We start from the raw sequence: 22815 nt of genomic DNA on the forward strand, positions 1-22815 counted from the left end.
GTGGTGGGGGAGGGAACGTGTGTGGGGGTCACCTCCCTTCACCGAGGTTGGGCCCCCCCTCACTGCAGACTCCCCCGAGCCGGGATCTGGGAGGGGGAGGGATTCTGGGGTTCGCAGGGGGTCATTCCGGGGGAAATTTGGAGGCCTTGGCCTTGGGAGCCCTGAGGGATTTGGGGGGGGTCTGTGGGGCTACTTGGAGATGCTCTGTGGGGGGCTGTGGGTTGGGGGGCTGCAGTGTTTGGTGAAGCTCTAGGTTGAGGGATTTTCGCTATGGGGTTGGGAGTTTGGGGGTTCTTGGGTGTGTGTGGGGGCAAGGGCTCTTTTGGGGGCTATAGGTTGAGGGTTGGGGTGATCTGTGGGGTCGGGGCTGTGAGGTTAGGGCTGTTTTGGGGGGCTATGGGGCTGGGGTGATCCGTGGGGTCGGGGCTGTGGGGCTAGGGCTGTTTTGGGGGGCTATGGGGCTGGGGTGATCCGTGGGGTCGGGGCTGTGGGGCTAGGGCTGTTTTGGGGGGCTATGGGGTTGGGGCGCTCTGCGGGGGGGAACTCTCCATCCCCAGCCCCGTCGTCGCCCCCCCACCTTGGAGAAGGTGAATCCGCAGTAAAGGGGGCGGGGCCTGTCTGTCGGTCCGGCGGGGGGGGGAGCGGGGGGGCCGCTGATTGGCTGCCGCAGCAGCCCCGGCCCAGACAGCAGCCCCGGCAGCTCGCGGGGCTCGGCTCAGTCCGGCGAGCCTGGCAGCCGAGCGCGCCCGTCCCGCGCCCCGTGTCCGCCTGTCCGTCCACGGAGCGCCCCGATCGGCCGGGCTGAGACCCCCCAACCGCCGGCATGGGGGTAGGCACCGCGGGGGCGGGGGCGTGTGTCTGCGAGTGTGCAAATCCGTGCGTGTGCAACGGGGTCAGTCATGCGTGTGAGCGCGAGTGGGGCTTATCCTTATGTGTGTCTACAAGTGTGTAAATGTGCAATATCCCCGCGTCTGTCTATGATTGTGCAAATGTGTGAGTGTGCAACAGGGCCAGTCCTGCCTGCGTGTGTGCCAGGGGTTCTCCCTGCATGTGTGCGCGTGTGCAAATGGCTTGCTCGGTGTGAGTGTGCAATGGGGCCAGTCCGGCATGTGTGAGTGCAAGCGGCAATCCCTGTGTGTGTCTGCAAGTGTGAGAATGACTCTGGCTCAGGGAGTGTGCAATGGAGGTGTTTGGGCGTGTAGCTCTGCATCGGCGCGTGTGTGGGTGTCTCGGTGCCCGTGGGGATGTGCGCAGTGAGTGTGGCTGGGTGTGCGAACGGGTGTCTGTGAGGGGACGTGTGTGAGCTGCGTATGTCCCTGGGGTGTGACACTGCAGCGCCGTGAGTGTGTCCGGATCTGCGCAGGGTGTGTGTGCCCGGGGGCCTGTGTGTGCGGGGGTGTGTGTGTGTCCTACCCCCGTGGGCCCCTCCCCACGCAATAACCTTCCCGTCTCCTCTGCCAGCCCCCCCAGTATTTCTAGCCTTGTCTCTGATCTTTGGCTCCGGGACACGTGGGGGGGTCGGGGGCAGATTTGGGGGGGGCCCTGGGGCAGGGTTATTGCGGGGTGGGCTGATGATGGGAAATGTCGGGGGCTGCCTGGGCCGGGGGGATGGGCAGGGAATGGGCACCCCCCGAAGCCAGGACCTCTGGGTGTGAGGGGGGAACAGCGCCGGGGGGGGCGGGAGCGGAGGGAAATGGAGGGAAAGAGAAGGAGAAAATGGAGGGGACAGAGACGGGGGGGGACAGCTCCTTGTCGTTCCCCCCCCCAACAGCGCAGCCTGGGGAGACCCCGCGGGGGGTGTCACAGCGCCTGACCCCCCCATCCTTGGCGACGAACCTGGACAGATTGGGGGGCTCTCGGGGGGCAGCCATGCACTCATGAATCCCGCTCATTAATCCTTTAATCAATCCCCCAATTAATCCCAAACCTCGGGGGGGGGAGCCCCAGGTTCAGCCCGGGAGCGCGCCGCTGGAGAATCGGGGGGACCCAAAGCGGGGGGCTCTGTGGGGGAAGCTGGGAAAGAGAGCTGAGATGGGGGCGCAGCGGGGAGGGGGATGCGGGGGGCGGCGGGGGGGCTGGTGGGGGAGGGGAGCAGCAGGCGGGGGGGGGAGCATATGGCTCTGGGCTCTCGGCTTAATCCGCCTGCTGTCCGGAAGGGGGGCGGGGGGGCGCATCAAAGCGGCGGCGCAGATGCCGCAGCTGTAACCTTGGCGAGCGCCCGAAGGGGAGAGGAGGGGGGAGCTGGGGCGGGGGGGAGGGGAGCTCGGGGAGGCGGGGAGCGGGGGGGGCTGCTCCCCCCCCACGGCGCCGCCTCCCCCCAGTTGAAACGTGGACGCCCCCCCCCAGGGTCTCGGGGCGTGTCTGAGTCGCTGGCGGGGTTGATTCTTCCCAGGTCCTCCCGCATCGCCCCCCCGCGTGCGCTGCCCCCCCCGCCCCCCGCCTTGGGGGCGGGGTCGAGGCCAGGGCCCCAGGCTGCAAGTTCCAGAGACTTTTTTTTAAAGGGGGGGGATTTCTTGAGACCCCCCTCCTTAAATCCAAGGGCCCAGAGGGGGGCGCTCAGGCCCGGGGCGCTTGGGGGCGCTTTGGCCGGAGGGGGAGTTTCTTGCCGTTTCCTTTCTCTCCCTCATGGACCCCTTAACACTGAAGTCGGGGGGCGGCTGGGCCTTGCCCCCCATCGCTGCCCAGCTGGGAGATCGGTCACCCTGACCCCCCCCCCGTGCCGGGGGGGGAGGACATGGGGGGGCTAGTTCCAGCTGGGGGCTCAGCTCTAGGCTGGGGGGCTGGTTCCCGGCTGGGGGCTTGGGGGGTCCCTGTGCCCCCCCCCGCTCTGCATTGCCCGGAGTTGTGGCTGCTGCAGTGTTGGCTCAGAGCCAGCGCCACCCCCCCCCCCGCCGCAGCGCTGCAGGGGGGGGCTCAGGAAGCTCAGGGCTGGGAGGGCTGAGGCGAGAGACCAGCCCCCCCCCCACTGACCCCTCAAGCAGCCCGCCCCCAGGAAGCTGCCCCCAGCACATTCACCTCCCCAGCACCTTCCCTAAGAGCCACCCCCCACTTAGTCCTCCGCCTGCCCCCCCAGCCCCCCAGCGCCCCGAGTGCGTGTGGGTCACTGAGCCACCAGCCCTGTGCTACACCCCAGCTCCAGGGGGACCCCTGCAACGTGCCGGGCCCCCAGGGTCCCCCGCTTCCCTCGGGATGGGCCCCGTGGCCTTCCGCCTCCAAGACGGAGCCCCCGCTTCACCCTGGGGCTCCTGGTGTCCCCGCAGGGACTGAGGCCCCGCGGCCAGGGCTGGCAGGGACGCCGGGCAGAGTCACGGCCGAGTGGGGTTTACTGGTCACTTGGCCGCCCCAAGTCAGCGCGCAAAGATGAAGGTCAAAGCAGCTCATGGGGCCAGGGCAGAGCAACCCCCCAGCCAGGCCGGGGTGGGTCCGTCCCGGACTCAGAGCATCCGGCCCCTTCCCGGCACCCCCTCGGGGTCCCCTGCCTGCCCCTCAGCCCTGTGTCTCGGGGCTGGGGGTGCTGGGTTCCCAGCTTCCATCGGCCTGGCCCCTCAACCAGTCCCGGGTTCCCGGCAGCCCAGCTGGGCCCCACCCGCACCTCAGGAGCCCCCCACTGGGCAGAAACGCAAAGTGCCGGGGGAAACTGAGGCACACATGGGCCCCAGCAAATCGTACAGAAAATGCCCACTTCATCATAGTGTGTGTGTGTGATGCTGTGTGTGTCAGACACTGTGTATGTTTGTGTGTGAGACGCCGTGTGTGTGTGACGCTCTGTGTGTGTGTGTGAGAGAGAGACACACTCTGTGTGTATGTGTGTGTAGCTCTGAGTGTGTGTGTGTGACGCTCTGTGTGTGTGTGTGAGAGAGAGACACACACTGTGTGTGTGTGACGCTCTGTGTGTGTAACTGAGTGTGTGTGTAAGAGACACGCTCTGTGTGTGTGTGAGAGACACGCTCTGTGTGTGTGTGAGAGAGAGACACACACTCTGTGTGTATGTGTGTGTAGCTCTGAGTGTGTGTGAGAGACACGCTCTGTGTGTGTGTGTGAGAGACGCTCTGTGTGTGTAGCTCTGTGTGTGTGTGTGAGAGACACGCTCTGTGTGTGTGTGTGACACTCTGAGTGTGTGTGTGAGAGACGCTCTGTGTGTGTAGCTCTGAGTGTGTGTGTGAGAGACACGCTCTGTGTGTGTGTGACACTCTGAGTGTGTGTGTGTGAGAGAGACACACACTCTGTGTGTGTGTGTGAGAGACGCTCTGTGTGTGTAGCTCTGAGTGTGTGTGTGAGAGACACGCTCTGTGTGTGTGTGTGAGAGACGCTCTGTGTGTGTAGCTCTGTGTGTGTGTGTGAGAGACACGCTCTGTGTGTGTGTGACACTCTGAGTGTGTGTGTGAGAGACGCTCTGTGTGTGTAGCTCTGAGTGTGTGTGTGAGAGACACGCTCTGTGTGTGTGTGACACTCTGAGTGTGTGTGTGAGAGAGACACACACTCTGTGTGTGTGTGTGAGAGACGCTCTGTGTGTGTGTGACACTCTGAGTGTGTGTGTGAGAGAGTTCAGTGCCCACCGCTGCCCTCTGCTGGTTGAGAGGGGCTATGTTGGGGGCCCTGTTTTGCACCCTCCCCCTCCCCCCACGCAGCACCCCAGGGGAGTGGCAGGTATTCACGGGGCTACTCCAGCAGCGACCCCCCCGGGGCAGGCAGGCTGGCGGGGGGGCGGAATCAGTCTGGGACGCTGCACAGACGTGGCCGCCCCAGCCCCCCGCTACTCCCCCCCCCCGTGCACGGCACATCTCACGCCCACGGGGGCACATCAGGGTCTGGTGGGCGGCGCTACCCGCCCCCCCCGACCCCCCCCCCGAACACATGGGCGGATTAGTTGCTGGGAGCAGATGGTCTGAAATCCCGAGGGGGGGGCAGCGGCGGAGCGGGGGAGCAGGTGGGGGAGGGGAGAGGGGGAAGGGGCTTCTCCGGATGAGACCATTTTTGGGGTGTGGGTGGAAGGTGTTGGGGGAAATGGGGGGCGCTGGGGGGGTGATTTGGGCAGGCGGCGCCAACAGGGGACGGGGAGCCCTGGGGGCGCTGATGTGGGGCAGGCAAAGTCGAGGGGGGACGGGGAGCCCTGGGGGCGGGGGGGCACCGGGACGGCGCTGGCTGAGCGCACGCCCTACACACACGGGGGGGGTCCCCGGTCCCGGCTGACCCCCCCGCCCCCCCCAGTACGGCCGCTCAGACAGCTACCGCGTGGCCACCACGCAGGACAAGAGCGAGAAGGATTCGCCCAAGAAGGGGAGCAAAGATGCCAAGGCCAGAGACCTGGACGACCTCAAGAAGGAAGTGGCCATGGTGAGTGGGGGCTCCCGGGTCCCCCCGGCCGCTCCCAGCAGGGAGCGCTGGCGGGGAGGGGGGCTGTGGGGAGCAGGGGGGGCGCTGGCTGGGGGGAAGGGGGCTGTGAGGAGCAGGGGGGCCCTGGCTGGGGGGAAGGGGGGCTGTGGGCAGCGGGGAGGGCACTGGGTGGGGGAGAGGGGGGCTGTGGGGAGCAGGGTGGGCCCTGGCTGGGGGGAACGGGGCTCTGGGAAGTGGGGGGGCGCTGGCTGGGGGAAGGGAGCTGTGGCAAGTGGGGGGGCGCTGGCTGAGGGGAAGGGGGCTGTGGGAAGTGGGGGGGGCACTGGCTGGGGGGAAGGGGGCTGTGGGAAGTCGGGGGGCACTGGATGGGGGAAGGGGGCTGTGGGAAGTGGGGGGCACTGGCTGGGGGAAGGGGGCTGTGGGAAGTGGGGGGCGCTGGCTGGGGGGAAGTGGGCTGTGGGAAGCAGGGGGGCGCTGGCTGGGGGAAGGGGGGCTGTGGGGAGCAGGGGGGCCCTGGCTGGGGGGAAGGGGGCTGTGGGGAGCAGGGGGGCGCTGGCTGAGGGGAAGGGGCTGTGGGGAGCAGGAGGGGCGCTGGCTGAGGGGAAGGGGGCTGTGGGAAGTGGGGGGCACTGGCTGAGGGGAAGGGGGCTGTGGGAAGTGGGGGGGCACTGGCTGGGGGAAAGGGGGCTGTGGGAAGTGGGGGGGCACTGGATGGGGGAAGGGGGCTGTGGGAAGTGGGGGGCACTGGCTGGGGGAAGGGGGCTGTGGGAAGTGGGGGGCGCTGGCTGGGGGGAAGTGGGCTGTGGGGAGCAGGGGGGGCGCTGGCTGGGGGAAGGGGGGCTGTGGGGAGCAGGGGGGCCCTGGCTGGGGGGAAGGGGGCTGTGGGGAGCAGGGGGGCGCTGGCTGAGGGGAAGGGGGCTGTGGGAAGTGGGGGGCACTGGCTGGGGGGAAGGGGGCTGTGGGAAGTGGGGGGGCTGGCTGAGGTGGGAAGGGGGGCTGTAGGAAGTGGGGGGCGCTGGCTGGGGGGAAGGGGGCTATGGGAAGTGGGGACGCTGGTTGGGGGGAGGGGAGCTGTGGGGAGCAGGAGGGGCGCTGGCTGAGGGGAAGGGGGCTGTGGGAAGTGGGGGGCACTGGCTGGGGGGAAGGGGGCTGTGGGAAGTGGGGGGTGGCTGGCTGGGGGGGGCATTTCTTATGCTTTTTCTCCTTCCTATTTCGCAGACTGAGCACAAAATGTCCATCGAAGAGGTTTGCAGAAAATACAACACGGACTGTGTGCAGGTGAGAGTCCCGCCCCCAGTGCCCCCGGCCCCCCCGGAAACCCCCCCCAGTACCCCCGGCCCCCTGTGAACCTCCCAGCGCCGGGCAGTCCCTCAACATCCCCATATGCCCCTTGCCCCACATGTCCCCCACCCCTCACTCCCGTAACCCCTCGGGGCAGGGCAGGGGCCCTGTGAGCCTGAGGGCACCAGAGCGAGGGTGGGGTGTGGGGGAGGGAGGGAGGATGAAGGGGGGGTGGAGGGCGACAGGGGTGGGGGATGAGTGTGGGGTGCAGGGGGTGGAAGGATGTGGGGGGATGGGTGGAGGGTGAGGAGGACTGGGGAATGGGTGGTGGGGTGCGGGTGGTGAGGGAGGGCATGATGTGGGGGAGGGAAGAGTGCAGGGGGAGGGAGGGATGTGGAGGGATGGGTGGTGGGGTGCGGGAGGGTGCGGAGGGTGGAGGGACATGGGGGGATGAGTGGTGGGGTGTGGGGGGTTCAGGGGGTGGAGGGAGGAGTATGAAGGGATGTGGGGTGGAGGCAGAGGTGTGGGGGGTGGAGGGATGTGGGGGGATGGGTGGTGGGGTGCACGGGGTGGAGGGAGGGGTGTGGAGGGATGTGGGGTGGAGGCAGAGGGGCGAGGGGTGGAGGGATGTGGGGGGATGGGTGGAGGGTGAGGAGGACTGGGGGATGGGTGGTGGGGTGCGGGTGGTGAGGGAGGGCGTGATGTGGGGGAGGGAGGAGTGCAGGGGGAGGGAGGGATGTGGAGGGATGGGTGGTGGGGTGCGGGAGGGTGTGGGGGGTGGAGGGACGTGGGGGGATGAGTGGTGGGGTGCGGGGGGTTCAGGGGTGGAGGGAGGGGTATGAAGGGATGTGGGATGGAGGCAGGGGTGCGGGGGTGGAGGGATGTGGGGTGGAGGCAGGGGTGGAGGGATGTGGGGGGATGGGTGGTGGGGTGCAGGGGGGTGCAGGGGGTGGAGGGAGGGGTGTGGAGGGATGTGGGGTGGAGGCAGAGGGGCGAGGGGTGGAGGGATGTGGGGGGCTGGGTGGTGGGGTGTGGGAGGGTGTGGGGGGGTGGAGGGATGTGGGGGAATGGGTGGTGGGGTGCAGGGGTTGGAGGGAGGGGTGTGGAGGGATGTGGGGTGGAGGCAGAGGGGCAAGGGGTGGAGGGATGTGGGGGGATGAGTGGTGGGGGGCTCAAGGGGTAGGTGGGACCCAGGCAGGGGGAGCTGGGCCGGGCGTGGTGGGGGGTCTCTCCAGGGGTCTAATCGCCCCCTGCCCCCCAGGGTTTGACCCACAGCAAAGCGCAGGAGATCCTGGTGCGGGACGGGCCCAATGCCCTGACGCCCCCCCCCACTACCCCCGAGTGGGTCAAGTTCTGCCGACAGCTCTTCGGGGGCTTCTCCATCCTGCTGTGGATCGGGGCCATTCTCTGCTTCCTGGCCTACGGCATCCAGGCCGGTACCGAGGACGACCCAGCCAACGACAACGTGAGCGGGGGGGGGGGTCTGAGTGCACGGGGGGGGTCTGAGCGCTGGGGGGAGGGTCTGAGTGCACGGGGGGGCTGAGTGCACGGGGGGGCAGGGGCGCAGGACAGGGGGCAGGCTGGCTGGGGACAAGGCTGGGGGGGCCCAATGGGGGGCGGGGTTGGACAGGTTGGGCAGGACAGAGGGACCCAGCTGGGGCTATGCCTGTGGGGGGGGTCAGGGCCAAGGGGGGGGTGAATGAAGCAGGGGCATGTGGGAGGCTGGGGGGCATGATCAGGGGAGGGGGAGACAGGCAGGGAGGGGCTGGAAAGGTGGAAGAGTGGGAGGGGGGCTGCCTGGAGGCTGACCCCCCCCCCACGGGTACTGACTCCCCCCCCAGCTCTACCTGGGCATCGTGCTGGCTGCTGTCGTGATCATCACCGGCTGCTTCTCCTACTACCAAGAGGCCAAAAGCTCCAAGATCATGGAGTCCTTCAAGAACATGGTCCCCCAGGTGAGGGAGGTGGGGGGCAGGGATGGGGGAGGGGAAGGGGGCTCACCAGGGACCAGCCGTAGGTGCCCTGTTCTCTACCCCAGCCCCCACCGGCCTGGCGACTGTAGGCCCGACACAAACTGCCCCTCCCCCATAGGGCTGCATTCGTTGGTGGCGGTGGGGGTCTGGGGGAGCATGGTTGGAGGCAGCGGGGTTTGGGGGTCTGGGGGAGCGTGGTTGAGGGCAGTGGGGTTTGGGGGTCTGGGGGAGCGTGGTTGGGGACAGCGGGGTTTGGGGGTCAGGGGACTCCGTGGTTGGGGGGCAGCAGGGCTGGGGGCCTGGGGACACGGTGGTTTGGGGTCGGGACCCAGATCTCCCCATAACCCCCTGCTCCCCCCCCAGCAAGCCCTGGTGATCCGGGAGGGGGAGAAGATGCAGCTGAATGCGGAGGAGGTGGTTGTGGGGGACCTGGTGGAGGTGAAGGGGGGCGACCGCGTCCCCGCCGACCTGCGCATCATCTCGGCCCACGGCTGCAAGGTGAGACCCCCGCTCTGGCCCCCATCCCCCGCCCCAGCCCCCCAGTGCTCGGACCTCCACCCCCCGCTCCAACCCCTATCTTGCGCTCCGGCCCCCATCCTCCCCTCTGACCCCCCGTGCTCTGCTCCCCATCCCCCACTCCGCCCCCCCCAGTGCTCTGCTCCCTGTGTCCTGCTCTAACCCCCCTCCCCCAACCCCCGTTCCTCCCCTAACTCACAAAACCGCCAATGCTCCAGCTCCCCATCTCCAAATGCCGCCCCAGCCCCTAACCCAAAGTCCCCCCCAGACCCGCCTCCAGGGCTTCCAGCCCAGAGCCCCCCCTCCCGAGCTCCTGCTCTGGGTTTCCCTGCTCCAGATCCCCCCGCCCTGCCCTGGGGTCCCATCTCCACGGTGGGGTGGGGGGTGCAGCCAATGGGCCGTACCCAGCTCTGACCCTGGGCCTGCCCCTCCCGCCCCCGCAGGTGGATAATTCCTCCCTGACCGGCGAATCGGAGCCACAGACCCGCTCCCCCGACTGCACCCACGACAACCCGCTGGAGACCCGCAACATCACCTTCTTCTCCACCAACTGCGTCGAGGGTGAGCCCTGTGTGGGGCTGCGGGTTGGGAGTGAGGGGCGCCGGCAGAGCTGGGGGGGGTGGGGGGAGCCCAGGGCTGGAGTAGCAGGGGCTGCGGGTCGGGAGTGAGGGGCGCTGGCAGAGCTGGGGGCGGGGGGGCAGGAGCCCAGGGCTGGGGTAGCAGGGGCTGCGGGTCGGGAGTGAGGGGCGCCGGCAGAGCTGGGGGGGGCAGGAGCCCAGGGCTGGGGTAGCAGGGGCTGCGGGTCGGGAGTGAGGGGCGCTGGCAGAGCTGGGGGGGGGCAGGAGCCCAGGGCTGGGGTAGCAGGGGCTGTGGGTCGGGAGTGAGGGGCACCGGCAGAGCTGGGGGGGTGGGGGGAGCCCAGGGCCGGGGTAGCAGGGGCTGCGGGTCGGGAGTGAGGGGTGCCGGCAGAGCTGGGGGGGGTGGGGGGAGCCCAGGGCTGGAGTAGCAGGGGCTGCGGGTCGGGAGTGAGGGGCACCGGCAGAGCTGGGGGGGGCAGGAGCCCAGGGCTGGGGTAGCAGGGGCTGCGGGTCGGGAGTGAGGGGCGCCGGCAGAGCTGGGGGGGGCAGGAGCCCAGGGCTGGGGTAGCAGGGGCTGCGGGTCGGGAGTGAGGGGCGCTGGCAGAGCTGGGGGGGGGCAGGAGCCCAGGGTGGGCTAGCAGGGGCTGTGGGTCGGGAGTGAGGGGCACCGGCAGAGCTTGGGGGGGCAGGAGCCCAGGGCCGGGGTAGCAGGGGCTGCAGGTCGGGAGTGAGGGGCGCCGGCAGAGCTGGGGGCGGGGTGGGGGGAGCCCAGGGCCGGGGTAGCAGGGGCTGCGGGTCGGGAGTGAGGGGCGCTGGCAGAGCTGGGGGGGGCAGAGCTGGGGGGGTGGGGGGAGCCCAGGGCTGGGGTAGCAGGGGCTGCGGGTCGGGAGTGAGGGGCGCCGGCAGAGCTGGGGGGGGCAGGAGCCCAGGGCCGGGGTAGCAGGGGCTGCGGGTCGGGAGTGAGGGGTGCCGGCAGAGCTGGGGGGGCAGGAGCCCAGGGCCGGGGTAGCAGGGGCTGCGGGTCGGGAGTGAGGGGCGCCGGCAGAGCTGGGGGGGGCAGGAGCCCAGGGCCGGGGTAGCAGGGGCTGCGGGTCGGGAGTGAGGGGTGCCGGCAGAGCTTGGGGGGGCAGGAGCCCAGGGCCGGGGTAGCAGGGGCTGCGGGTCGGGAGTGAGGGGTGCCGGCAGAGCTTGGGGGGGCAGGAGCCCAGGGCCGGGGTAGCAGGGGCTGCGGGTCGGGAGTGAGGGGTGCCGGCAGAGCTTGGGGGGGCAGGAGCCCAGGGCCGGGGTAGCAGGGGCTGCGGGTCGGGAGTGAGGGGTGCCGGCAGAGCTTGGGGGGGCAGGAACCCAGGGCCGGGGTAGCAGGGGCTGCGGGTCGGGAGTGAGGGGCGCTGTCTGACCCCGGCCCCCCCAGGCACGGCGCGCGGGGTGGTCATCGCCACGGGCGACCGCACGGTGATGGGCCGAATCGCCACGCTGGCGTCGGGCCTGGAGGTCGGCAAGACGCCCATCGCTGTGGAGATCGAGCATTTCATCCAGCTGATCACCGGCGTGGCCGTGTTCCTGGGCGTCTCCTTCTTCGTGCTCTCGCTCATCCTGGGCTACTCCTGGCTGGAGGCCGTCATCTTCCTCATCGGCATCATCGTGGCCAACGTGCCCGAGGGGCTGCTGGCCACCGTCACGGTACGTCCGCCAGGCCCATGGCTTCGCAACAGCCCCCGGGGCCCGCCAGGGGCCGACCCCCAGGCTCCCCCGGGCGAGGGATTTCTCCGGTTGTCGGGCAGGGGTCCCTGGGGTGGGGGATTTGGGAGGTTGGCTCTCAGGCTGCGTTTGGGCCCTGGGGGAATCTCTGGATTGGGGGGGTCTGTGGTCTCTGGGCTGGGGGTGCCGCTGTGCTGAGGGGTGGGTCCAGCGGGGAGGGCCCCTGGGTGGGGCAGTCCCCTGTGGCATCGCTGACCCCCCCTCCCCAGGTCTGTCTGACGCTGACGGCCAAGCGCATGGCCCGCAAGAACTGCCTGGTGAAGAACCTGGAGGCGGTGGAGACGCTGGGCTCGACCTCCACCATCTGCTCCGACAAGACGGGGACCCTGACCCAGAACCGCATGACGGTCGCCCACATGTGGTTCGACAACCAGATCCACGAGGCCGACACCACCGAGGACCAGTCGGGTGAGGGGCGCAGGGGGACCGAGGAGCAGGGCGGGGGGAGCTGGGGGGGCAGAGCGGGGCGGGGACTGGCTGAGAGCAGGCCCAGGTGAGGACGGGGTCTCCTGGGGGTAGGGGCTGAGCAGGGTGGTGCTGGGGATCTCTAGGGCAGAGGGACACTGGGGGGAGGTCTCTGAATGGGGGCTGGGGGTGGTTCATGAGAGGGAAGAGATGGGGGGCTGTGTGGGGAGGCGTTGGGGGCTCCAGGGGGGTTAAGTCACGGTGCAGCCAGGATGGGGGAGTCGCACACATTGGGGTGCCCCAGTCCCTGTGGGGAGTCCTGGGGGTGCCCCAGCTGCCCCACTGGGTGCTCCTAATGCCCCCCTGTACCCCCCCAGGAACGGCCTTCGACAAGAGCTCGGCCACCTGGCTGGCCCTGTCCCATGTCGCTGGACTCTGCAACCGTGCCGTCTTCAAGGGGGGGCAGGACAACGTGCCCATCCTCAAGGTGAGCGACGACCCCCACACGGGGGCAGCCAGGGGACCGGGTATGGGGGAGGGCACAGGGGGGCAGCACAGGAGGGGGGGGCTACGGAGCTGGGAGGTTCCCCATTGTGGCCCACAGTGGGGTGAGGGCAGGAATGGCGGGGGTGGGGGGGCACAGGAGGGGTTCATGTCTAGCCCCCCCTGCACTGGGACGTGGCCGGTGCTACCCAGGGGCAGAGCTGGGGCTGTGGGGTGGGGGTTCAGGGTACCCCATTACTAACCCCCCCGCCCGCAGCGGGACGTGGCTGGCGACGCTTCAGAGTCGGCGCTGCTGAAATGCATCGAGCTCTCGTCCGGCTCCGTCAAGCTGATGCGGGAGAGAAACAAGAAAGTGGCCGAGATCCCCTTCAACTCCACCAACAAGTACCAGGTACTGGGGGCCCCTCAGCCCCCCCAAATCCACCCAGCCCCCCAAACCTGCTGTAGCCCCCCCAGCCATCCGAGATCCCCTTCAACGCCACCACCGAGTCCCGGGTGCAGACCCCAGCTCGCAATGATCTGGGACCCCCTATTCCTCCTGAGCTCCCGCAGCTCCCTGTGGGGCTGTGTGTGGGGGGGGCGGGGGGTGGGGGGCTGCCTGCAGTTCCCAGCCTGTCAGGCTAATCCTGTCTCCAGCGCTGGCAGCTGATCAAATTAGCTCGGATTCCCCGTGGGCACCGGCCTGGAACGATCCCCAGGCTCACCCCCCCGCCCCCTACCTGGGAGTCTGGGCCCCGTTAGTCAGCTCAGCCCCAAGCGTGGGGGGCAGGTGGGTGGGGCCCCAGGGAGTGTCATGGAGCCACAGGCCCTGTGCTACACCCCCAGCTTGGGAACAGCCCCTCGGGGCAGCCCTGCCACGTGCTGGACCCCCAGGGATCCTCCCTTCCTTTGGGGTTGGCCCCCTGCGCCCCCCGCCTCTGAGACGGAGCCCCTGGGCTCCAGCCCTCCTGCCTCAGCCCGGGAGCGCTGCCCAGCGCGGCCGGCGGAGACGGGCTCTGGGGGTGTCGTGCCCACAGCAGGGACTGACGCCCCTCGGCCAGGGCTGGCGGGGACACCGGGCAGCGTCGGCAGACCAGGGCCGTCGGTCCTGGCCATGGCCTGGGGGCCCTGAGCTCCGGTCACTGCAGAGCCTGGCCAAGGGGCCGCGACCCCCTGTGGACTGAGTCCCTTCCCCCACTGACCTCCGCGGTCCCCTCTCAGGCCGGGCTCAGGGAATCAGGGGCAGCATCGGGTCCCTTCACGTCCCTCCCCTATGTCTGTGAGTCTGCCCTGAGAGCGGACGGAACCCCTCTCCCCCGCTGGGCAGCCCTGCGCCATGCAGGGGAAACCGAGGCACACCCAGGACTCAAAAATATGACAGAAAATTCCCACTTTCATCAGAGGGGGATGGGGGAGTGGATGGGGGGCAGATATTGGTGGGCAGGTTAGTGCTCCCTGCTGGGGGGACATGGGGGAATATGGGGGGCTGGCAGGTGGGTGGGGGTGGCTGGGGGGGGTCTGCAGCCCCATCCCTGATGCCCCCTCGCCCCCCAGCTGTCCATCCACGAGACTGAGGACCCCAATGACAACCGTTACCTGCTGGTGATGAAGGGGGCGCCGGAGCGGATCCTGGATCGTTGCTCGACCATCCTGCTGCAGGGCAAGGAGCAGCCGCTGGACGAGGAGCTGAAGGAGGCTTTTCAGAACGCCTACCTGGAGCTGGGCGGCCTGGGCGAGCGGGTGCTCGGTGGGTGTCCGGGGCTGGACCAGCGGGTGCTCGGGGGGGGTCTGGGGCTGGCCCAGCGGGTGCTCGGTGGGTGTCCGGGGCTGGCCCAGCGGGTGCTCGGGGGGCGTCGGGGGCTGGCCCAGTGGGTGCTCGGTGGGCGTCGGGGGCTGGCTCAGCGGGTGCTCGGTGGGCGTCGGGGGCTGGGCCAGCGGGTGCTCGGTGGGCGTCGGGTGCTCGGTGGGCGTCGGGGGCTGGCCCAGCGGGTGCTCGGTGGGCGTCGGGGGCTGGGCCAGCGGGTGCTCGGGGGGCGTCGGGTGCTCGGTGGGCGTCGGGGTCTGGCCCAGCGGGTGCTCGGGGGGTGTCCGGGGCTGGGCCAGCGGGTGCTCGGGGGGCGTCCGGGGCTGGGCCAGCGGGTGCTCGGTGGGCGTCAGGTGCTCGGGGGGTGTCCGGGGCTGGGCCAGCGGGTGCTCGGGGGGCGTCCTGGAGATTGGGGGGGCTGGGGAGGGGTTGGGCAATGGGTGCACTGAGATGCTGGGGAATAGGGGAAGGGGTGGACGCAGGTGGTCGGGGCTGGGAGGAGGGGCGCTGGCAGGGCTGGGAGCTGGGCTAGGGCCAGGAGGCTGGGGACTCTGGCTGGGCCCGGTGGCTCTGACCCCCCCAGCCCCCCCCAGGGTTCTGTCACTTCTACATGCCGGAGGAGCAGTACCCCAAGGGCTTCGCCTTCGACTGCGACGACGTGAACTTCGCCACCGAGAACCTCTGCTTCGTGGGGCTCATGTCCATGATCGACCCGCCCCGGGCCGCCGTGCCCGACGCCGTGGGCAAGTGCCGCAGCGCTGGCATCAAGGTGAACCCCGCAGGGCCTGGCCCCTTGGGGGCTGGTTAGACAGGGGCCTGGCTTGACAAAGCCCTGGCGGGGGCGGTTTGGTTGGGGTCGGACTAGAACCTGCTGAGGTCTCCTCCAGCCCTAATCTCTGATTCTGTGACCCCTCGCCCAGGACTGAGACGCGGCCACCTCTGGGGTGGGGCTCCTCTCACCCCCCACGCTGGGGTGTAATAACCCCCCATCCCCCCCCAGGTTATCATGGTGACCGGCGACCACCCCATCACCGCCAAGGCCATCGCCAAGGGCGTGGGCATCATTTCCGAGGGCAACGAGACCGTGGAAGACATCGCCGCCCGCCTCAACATCCCCGTCAGCCAGGTCAACCCCAGGTATGGGGGGGCAGGGGCCCCAGGGGAGGGGGTGTCACGGAGCCCAGAGGCCCTGAACTATCTCTGGAGCTACCCCTTGGAGGACCCCTTTGATGTCCCAGACCCCCAGGGGTCCCCCTCTTCCCTCAGGCTCAGTGAACTGAGAGCAGACTGAATCCCTTCCCCCACCGAGCAGCCATGCGCCCTCTAGGGGAAACTGAGGCATGCACAGGACTCATAAAAATATTACAAACATTTCCCAGTTGGTCACAGGGGGCTGGGGGGAAGGGGAGGTGGGGAGAACCCCCCAGATGAGGGGGCACAAGGGTCTTTGGGCATCTGCAGAGAGGGCCACCAGCGGTGCCAGCCTGGGGGAAGGTGTCCCAGCGCTGACCTTGCCCACCTCCCGCCCAGGGACGCCAAGGCCTGCGTGATCCACGGCACGGACCTGAAGGACATGAGCACGGAGCAGATCGACGAGATCCTGCAGAACCACACGGAGATCGTCTTCGCCCGCACCTCGCCCCAGCAGAAACTCATCATTGTGGAGGGCTGCCAGAGACAGGTCCAAGTCCCCCCCGTGACTCTCCCACGCCCCCGTGACTCCCCCTTGACTCTCCCCCGCCCCCCTGCACCCCGTGACTCTCCCCCACCCCCCATGACTCCCCCCTTTGACTCTCCCATGCCCCCCTGCACCCCGTGACTCTCCCACGCCCCCGTGACTCCCCCCGTGACTCTCCCCCGCCCCCCTGCACCCTGCGACTCTCCCACGCCCCCGTGACTCCCCCCTTGACTCTCCCCCACCCCCCGCACCCTGTGACTCTCCCACGCCCCCATGACTCCCCCTTGACTCTCCCACGCCCCCGTGACTCCCCCTTGACTCTTCCCCACCCCCCGTGACTCCTCCCGTTGACTCTCCCCCGCCCCTCTGCACCCTATGACTCTCCCCCACCCCCGTGACTCCCCCCGTGACTCTCCCCCGACCCCCGGCACCCCATGACTCTCCCATGCCCCCGTGACTCCCCCCTTGAGTTTCCTCTGCCCCCCTGCACCCCGTGACTCTCCCACACCCCTGTGACTCCCCTCGTGACTCTCCCCTGACCCCCGGCACCCCGTGACTCTCCCCCGCCCCCGTGACTCCCCCCCGTGACTCTCCCCCCCCCCGGGCCCCGGCCCTGACCCATGTGTGTCCCCCACAGGGTGCCATCGTGGCCGTGACAGGCGACGGTGTGAACGACTCCCCAGCACTGAAGAAGGCCGACATCGGGGTGGCCATGGGCATCGCCGGCTCCGACGTCTCCAAGCAGGCGGCCGACATGATCCTGCTGGACGACAACTTCGCCTCCATCGTCACCGGCGTCGAGGAGGGTGAGGGGGGGGCTGAGGGGTGGGGGGGGAGAGTAGGGGCGTCAGGTGCTGGCCCCCCTCATTCCCTCCCTCACATCCGAACCTCCCCTGCAGGGCGGCTGATCTTCGACAACCTGAAGAAATCCATCGCCTACACGCTGACCAGCAACATCCCCGAGATCACCCCCTTCCTGCTCTTCATCATGGCCAACATCCCGCTGCCCCTCGGCACCATCACCATCCTCTGCATCGACCTGGGCACGGACATGGTGAGCCCCCCCGGGCTGGCACCAGCCTTGCCGCACCGTCGGGTGTCACTCGAGGGGGGTGGACTCACCCCCACGGGTCGCCCCCTTCGCCGCTCGGCCCCCACCCACTCTGCCCTGGGGCAGGCCCAGCCTGTAACCCCCCCCGCCCCCTCTCCCCAGGTCCCCGCCATCTCCCTGGCCTACGAAGCCGCCGAGAGCGACATCATGAAACGGCAGCCTCGAAACCCCCGGACGGACAAGCTGGTGAACGAGAGGCTGATTAGCATGGCCTACGGGCAGATCGGTGAGGGGGGGGCAGATCGGTGGGGGGGGGCCTACGGGCAGATCGGTGGGGGGGGCAGATCGGTGAGGGGGGGCCTACGGGCAGATCGGTGGGGGGGGCCTACGGGCGGATCGGTGGGGGGGGGCAGATCAGTGAGGGGGGGGCCTACGGGCAGATCGGTGGGGGGGGCAGATCGGTGAGGGGGGGCCTACGGGCAGATCGGTGGGGGGGGCAGATCGGTGAGGGGGGGCCTACGGGCAGATCGGTGGGGGGGGCCTACGGGCAGATCGGTGAGGGGGGGGCAGATCGGTGGGGGGGGCAGATCGGTGGGGGGGGCCTACGGGCGGATCGGTGGGGGGGGCAGATCGGTGAGGGGGGGGCAGATCGGTGGGGGGGGCCTACGGGCGGATCGGTGGGGGGCAGATCGGTGAGGGGGGGCCTACGGGCGGATCGGTGGGGGGGGCAGATCGGTGAGGGGGGGGCAGATCGGTGGGGGGGGCCTACGGGCGGATCGGTGGGGGGGCAGATCGGTGAGGGGGGGCCTACGGGCGGATCGGTGGGGGGGGCCTGGGGGCAGATCAGTGAGGGAGGTGCAGCCTGGGGCGGGTTGGTGAGCTGGGGACAGAGGGTCACTCTAGGTGAAAGGCCTGGGTGGGGTTTGGGGGGCATGTTCCTACCTCCCCTTCTGCTGCCCTCCCCCCCGCCCCATCCCTTGTGCCCTCTACCAGCTCCCCGCCCCCGGCTCACCCTCCCTGCCCCCCTGCTCTCCCCAGTAACCCCCCGCTCTGCCCCCCAGGGATGATCCAGGCCTTGGGCGGGTTTTTCGCCTACTTTGTGATCCTGGCCGAGAACGGGTTCCTGCCCTCGGGGCTGGTCGGGATCCGGCTCAACTGGGACGACCGCACCGTGAACGACCTGGAGGACAGCTACGGGCAGCAGTGGGTGAGCGCGGGGGGGCCTGGGGTCACCCCCCCTTGGAGCTCCCCATGGGGGGCTGGGACAGACCCCTGGGACTGTGGGACACTGTCCCCTTTTACGCTCCGGCTCAGGGTCCCTCTCAGCCTCTGGCTTCACTCTCAGCCACCAGCATGCGAAGGCACCAGCCAGGTTACACGCAGCCTCGCACGAGCGGAAGCCAGGGAGACCCCAGCAAACCCCCCCAGCCCCGGCCTTGCGCCCCCAAAATGTCCCGCCTCGCTCGGCTCGGGACGGCTCCAGAGCAGGGCAAGCTCAGTCATTCGTTCGCCCCTTCGGCCGCGCACCAGCCCCGTAACCTGAGCACGTTCCCCGGCCCTGGGGACAAATGTGCGAAGGCCGGCGGGCTCTACGGGAGCCGTCAGGGGTCTAAATCCTGAACGTTCTCAGGCCAGATCTGAACCAAGCCGTTTCTCTCACCGCGCCCGGTGTGGCAGGCAGGTCACAGCTATTCCCGGCCCAGCCAGGACCCCCGGCTCAGAGCCCTTTCTCCCAGACGTTCCCGTTGCCCTGGGGGCAGGTGGGGGTGGGGGTGGGGGCGGGCGCTTGGTGCCCCGGCCCCTCTTTTCTCACTTCGTCTGGCTCAGACACGGAGCCAAGCGTCACCTGGGTCAGGAACAGCTTCTCTGCTGGCCTGGCTTCCACGGGGACCCCGCTCCCACCCGGGGCCCCGGGCAGGTCCCCCCAGCCCCCTTGGCCCAGCCCCGTGCTGGCTCTCCGTCTCCCCTCTTCGGGGTCACTGCATCCTGGTCTCCCTGCCTGGCCTGGCCTTTTCCACCAGTTCACACCAGTTCGTGCCCCTCCCCCAGGGTGCCTGACTCCCCCGTTAACTGCCCCGCAGGCATTTTAGGATCCTGCTGATCCTACAGAGCTGGAACCCATTTCTCCTCCTGGCCCGAGGGCCGGCCATGAGTCCTGGCTCTGGCAGGGGGCCATGTTGGGGGGAAGCTGTGGGGGGAGCCAGGGCCTGTCCGGGCCCATCCATCCACTTCCAGCAGCAGGAACAAGCCGTGTCCTCTGTCCCAGCCCCCCAGATTGTCCAACCTGTGCGAGTGTCCAGCTGTCCTCTGCCCCTGCCAGGGCTGGTTGTGTGCACTTGTGCTCCACACCCCCAGCCCCCAGCCGAGGGCGTCAGGGACACGCGGCTCTGACGCTGTTTCAACGGTGAGCTAAGCGGCACCTGACTGAAATGGCTGGATGCAGCCTTGGCTGGGGGGCAGTTTCGGGGGGAGGGGGGGGGCTGGTGCTGACACTCTCCCCGTCCTCCCCCTCTTAGACGTATGAGCAGCGCAAGGTGGTGGAGTTCACCTGCCACACGTCCTTCTTCGTCAGCATCGTGGTGGTGCAATGGGCCGATCTGATCATCTGCAAAACCAGGAGAAACTCAGTGTTCCAGCAGGGCATGAAGTGAGATGGGGGCTGGGCCGGCAGGGGGCTGCGGCTCGGGAGTGAGGGGCACCGGCAGAGCTGGCGGGGGGGCTGCGGGTCGGGAGTGAGGGGCACCGGCAGAGCTGCGGGGCGGCAGGGCTGGGCTAGCAGGGTGTTGCGGGTCGCGAGTGAGGGGCACCGGCAGAGCTAGTGGGAGGGGGCAGGGCTGGGCCGGCAGGGGGCTGCGGGTCAGGAGTGAGGGGCACCGGCAGAGCTGGCGGGGGGAGCTGCGGGTCGGGATCGAGGGGCACCGGCAGAGCTGGCGGGGGAGCTGCGGGTCGGGAGCGAGGGGCACCGGCAGAGCTGGTGGGAGGGGGCAGGGCTGGGCCGGCAGGGGGCTGCGGGTCGGGAGCGAGGGGCACCGGCAGAGCTGGTGGGAGGGGGCAGGGCTGGGCCGGCAGGGGGCTGCGGGTCGGGAGCGAGGGGCATGCCAGGCGCTGTTTCATTGTCTCTCTCTCAGGAACAAGATCCTTATTTTCGGGCTCTTTGAGGAGACCGCGCTGGCCGCCTTCCTGTCCTACTGCCCCGGCATGGACGTGGCGCTGCGGATGTACCCCCTGAAGTGAGTGCGGGGATGGAGGGACCCCGTTGGGGGGGGCTCCTGCTTCCCCGGGGGGAATCCCTGGGGCTGGAACTGGGCGGGGGCAAGTGGCCACGGCGCAGAATTCACGTCCCCCGCAGAGTAATAGATTCTCCCGGGGAGGCAGCGCTGCAATTGCACCTTTCGTCCACCAGGGGCTGCTGCGGTGCCCGAAGAGGGGGCAGCTGAGTCACCAGCGCGCAGCTGAGGGAGGGGGCTCATTGGCCTTGGGGGGACCCCTGATGCAGGGGGTGAGGGGCTGCAGCCCGGGGGGTGGGTTGATCCCAGGGGAGCTGCCTTTGCTGCCCTTCGAGGTGGGGATCCTGCACTAGGGGAGGGGGAGGATACTTGGGGGGACGTCCTGGTGGGAGGGGTTCCCTGCAGCCATGATGGGGGGATCCTGGCCAGGGGAGGGTCTCTGCAGGCCCAGGGGGTTCTGGCCGGGGGCGGTGCCAGCCCTGGGAGCCAGCAGCAATCCCCTTGTGTCTGCCGGGCAGGGAGCAGCGCCCCCCACTGCTGGCACTAACCCCCCCCGGTTCTGTCCCGTCCAGGCCCAGCTGGTGGTTCTGTGCCTTCCCGTACAGCTTCCTCATCTTCGTGTACGACGAGATCCGGAAACTCATCCTGCGCCGGAACCCCGGAGGTGGGGGGCAGCCTCGGGAGGCTGATGGGGGGATGCAGAAGGGGGCTGGAGGGATATGGGGGCCTGGTATGGGAGAGATGAAGGAGAAGGGGGAGGGGGGTAAGGAAGATGGGGGAGGGTGGGGCGATATGTGGGGGGAGGTGCCAAACGGGGTGTCCTTACCTAGCATTAACCCCCCCTCTCTGTCACAGGTTGGGTCGAGAAGGAAACCTACTACTGAGCCCCCCCACCCCCCGCACTGCCAGCCGCTCTCCCCCCCCCCCCCCCCGCGCCGGAGACCACGAAGCTGGGACCATCTGCTGGGAGAAAAGTGACTCGTCCCCCCCCACACACGTGGCTGAGAATGTGAAACTGTCCCTGCCCCTGGCACGCCCCCACCGCCCTCACCTGGGGGTATTTATTTATTTATTGGTGTCACCAACATCCCCCCACCCCTGGGATTGAACTCAGGACCCCGAGAGCTAAGGGGGGGGGGGGGGGCTGGGAGCAGTCGGGGGGGCTCTTGCCCAGTGTGGGGGGACAGTTACGGGAGATACAGACCCCCCCAGTCACACGGATCCCCTCCCCCCTCGGCATGCGTGTGTCCCCTGTGCCCCCCCGAGCGTGTGGTTCTTTCCCTTAGCACACAGGTCCCCTATCTTCCCCCCTGCCCCCCAGGTCACCCCCTTCTCCGTTCCCATTGGGGCATGGGGGGCAGGAGCCAGCCCTCAGCCCTAGACTGGGGGGGCATACTCATATACAGTGTGTGTGTTTGTGTGTGTGTGGGGGGGCAGGTTTTCAGCAAAGCACCGGGGGGAGCAGGGTTGTGGAATAGAACCCAGGCGTCCTGATCCCCACCCCACCCCCCAGCATGCCTTTACCAAGCCAAGCCAATAGCTTCCCCCTGCCTGTGTTGGGTGCCCCCCTGCCCTCCTGCCTCCCCACTGACCCCAGGGCCCTTTCTGAGGGGTTGGGGGATCCTGCTGCTGACCCTTGACCCCAGATTCCAAGTTATGGACCAAGGGAAACCAGGGCCTCATCCTTGGGCCTAGCCCCGTGTGTGTGTGGGGGGGAAGGGTCCCTATGGCTGGGGGGAGACAGAGGGGTTTGTCCGTCCCACCCACCCCCAGTGGCCATGGGGGGCTGGGTGTGTTGTGCGTGCTGCCCCCCCCGCCCCATGTGTGTGCTGGGGGGGGCCTTACCCCATCTCCCCCCCCCCACCCCCGTTTGGGGATCATGTCGTCATGTGACAAAAACAAACTTGATTTAACAAATAAAAACAAAACCAGACCCGGACAATGTACCGCGCGTTGTGACGGGGGCGGGGGGCCAGGTGGGGCAGGGCCCGGTGGGGGGGAGATGCAGTGTGGCTGGGTGGCAGGGCCGAGGGCAGGCAGTGGCTGGCGGGGGGAGTCCCAGCAATGGGGGACAAGGACCAGGCTGGGGTGGCCCAAGGCCGAGGGGCCGGTGGAACTCCCTGCCACTGGACATGAGACGACGGGAGCCCCTGACTGACCGGCAATACCTGGGTCACCTGGGAAAGGGGGAGGGGGAGGCTGGAGCTGGCCGGCCAAAAGAATGAGGGGGCGGGGGGGCACCAGTCACTGCACGATGCCCCCCCTGCCCCCAACCAGCCCCTCCCAGCCCGTCCCGGCTCCCCCCGCCCCCCAGTGACGCAGAGCCAGTGTCAGACGATTTGGCTCTGATTTGTGCCTGGGGGGGTGAAAGGGGGGGTCATTGTTATGGCAACCAGCAGCTGGCTGTTGCCATGGCAACAGAGGATGACTGTTACTGACGTTGTTGGGCAGAGCCTGAGAACGAGGCTGTAGCGTGTCCCGCCCCCCCCCCCCAGTGCTGGGATAGAACCCAGGCGTCCTGGCTCCCAGCCCCCCACCCCCACCCCACTGACCATCCTTAACAGAGCTGGTGGGGGGCTGTGGGTTGGGGGCGAGGAGCGTTAACTCAGCCCGTCCCTGGGGGCTGCTCTCGGGGCCCCGGCTCCAAGGGGCCGGAGCCGCCCCCCCAAATCCTCCCAACAGGCCCTAGCCGGGAGCAGGCGTGGGGAACTGGGGCAGAGCGAGGGG

At 69.0% G+C, this 22815-nt stretch overlaps 1 protein-coding gene across 3 annotated transcripts; it reads left to right on the forward strand.

Annotated features, from left to right (window-relative positions):
• Positions 1-676: 676 nt before the first annotated feature.
• ATP1A3 (ATPase Na+/K+ transporting subunit alpha 3) lies at positions 677-21011 on the forward strand. 3 transcript variants are annotated; one of them, XM_074938617.1, is made up of 23 exons: positions 677-829; positions 5209-5334; positions 6553-6612; positions 7877-8080; positions 8457-8570; positions 8952-9086; positions 9548-9665; positions 11094-11362; positions 11650-11848; positions 12223-12332; positions 12606-12740; positions 13883-14075; positions 14726-14901; positions 15133-15269; positions 15663-15813; positions 16448-16616; positions 16710-16864; positions 17024-17147; positions 17923-18068; positions 19378-19508; positions 19990-20091; positions 20661-20752; positions 20944-21011. In XM_074938617.1, the coding sequence occupies exons 1-23, from the start codon at positions 824-826 to the stop codon at positions 20970-20972; spliced, it is 3081 nt and encodes a 1026-aa protein (XP_074794718.1). In that variant the 5' UTR covers positions 677-823; the 3' UTR covers positions 20973-21011. The 3 variants fall into 3 exon arrangements, with proteins under 3 accessions (XP_074794718.1, XP_074794719.1, XP_074794720.1); XM_074938618.1 differs by having other exon boundaries at positions 697-829; positions 5248-5334; XM_074938619.1 differs by lacking the exons at positions 677-829; positions 5209-5334; positions 6553-6612; ... (13 more) ...; positions 16710-16864; positions 17024-17147 and adding an exon at positions 17399-17416.
• The last annotated feature ends 1804 nt before the right edge of the window (positions 21012-22815 follow it).

The sequence above is a fragment of the Natator depressus genome, chromosome 24 (genome assembly GCF_965152275.1).
Source record: "Natator depressus isolate rNatDep1 chromosome 24, rNatDep2.hap1, whole genome shotgun sequence".
Taxonomy (NCBI): domain Eukaryota; kingdom Metazoa; phylum Chordata; order Testudines; family Cheloniidae; genus Natator; species Natator depressus.

Excerpts from the sequence above, each read along its gene's own strand:
- ATP1A3 (XM_074938617.1), top strand. Across the intron at positions 11,849-12,222 it reads CACCACCGAGGACCAGTCGG|GAACGGCCTTCGACAAGAGC; the intron begins GTGAGGGGCGCA and ends GTACCCCCCCAG. Across the intron at positions 12,741-13,882 it reads ACTCCACCAACAAGTACCAG|CTGTCCATCCACGAGACTGA; the intron begins GTACTGGGGGCC and ends CTCGCCCCCCAG.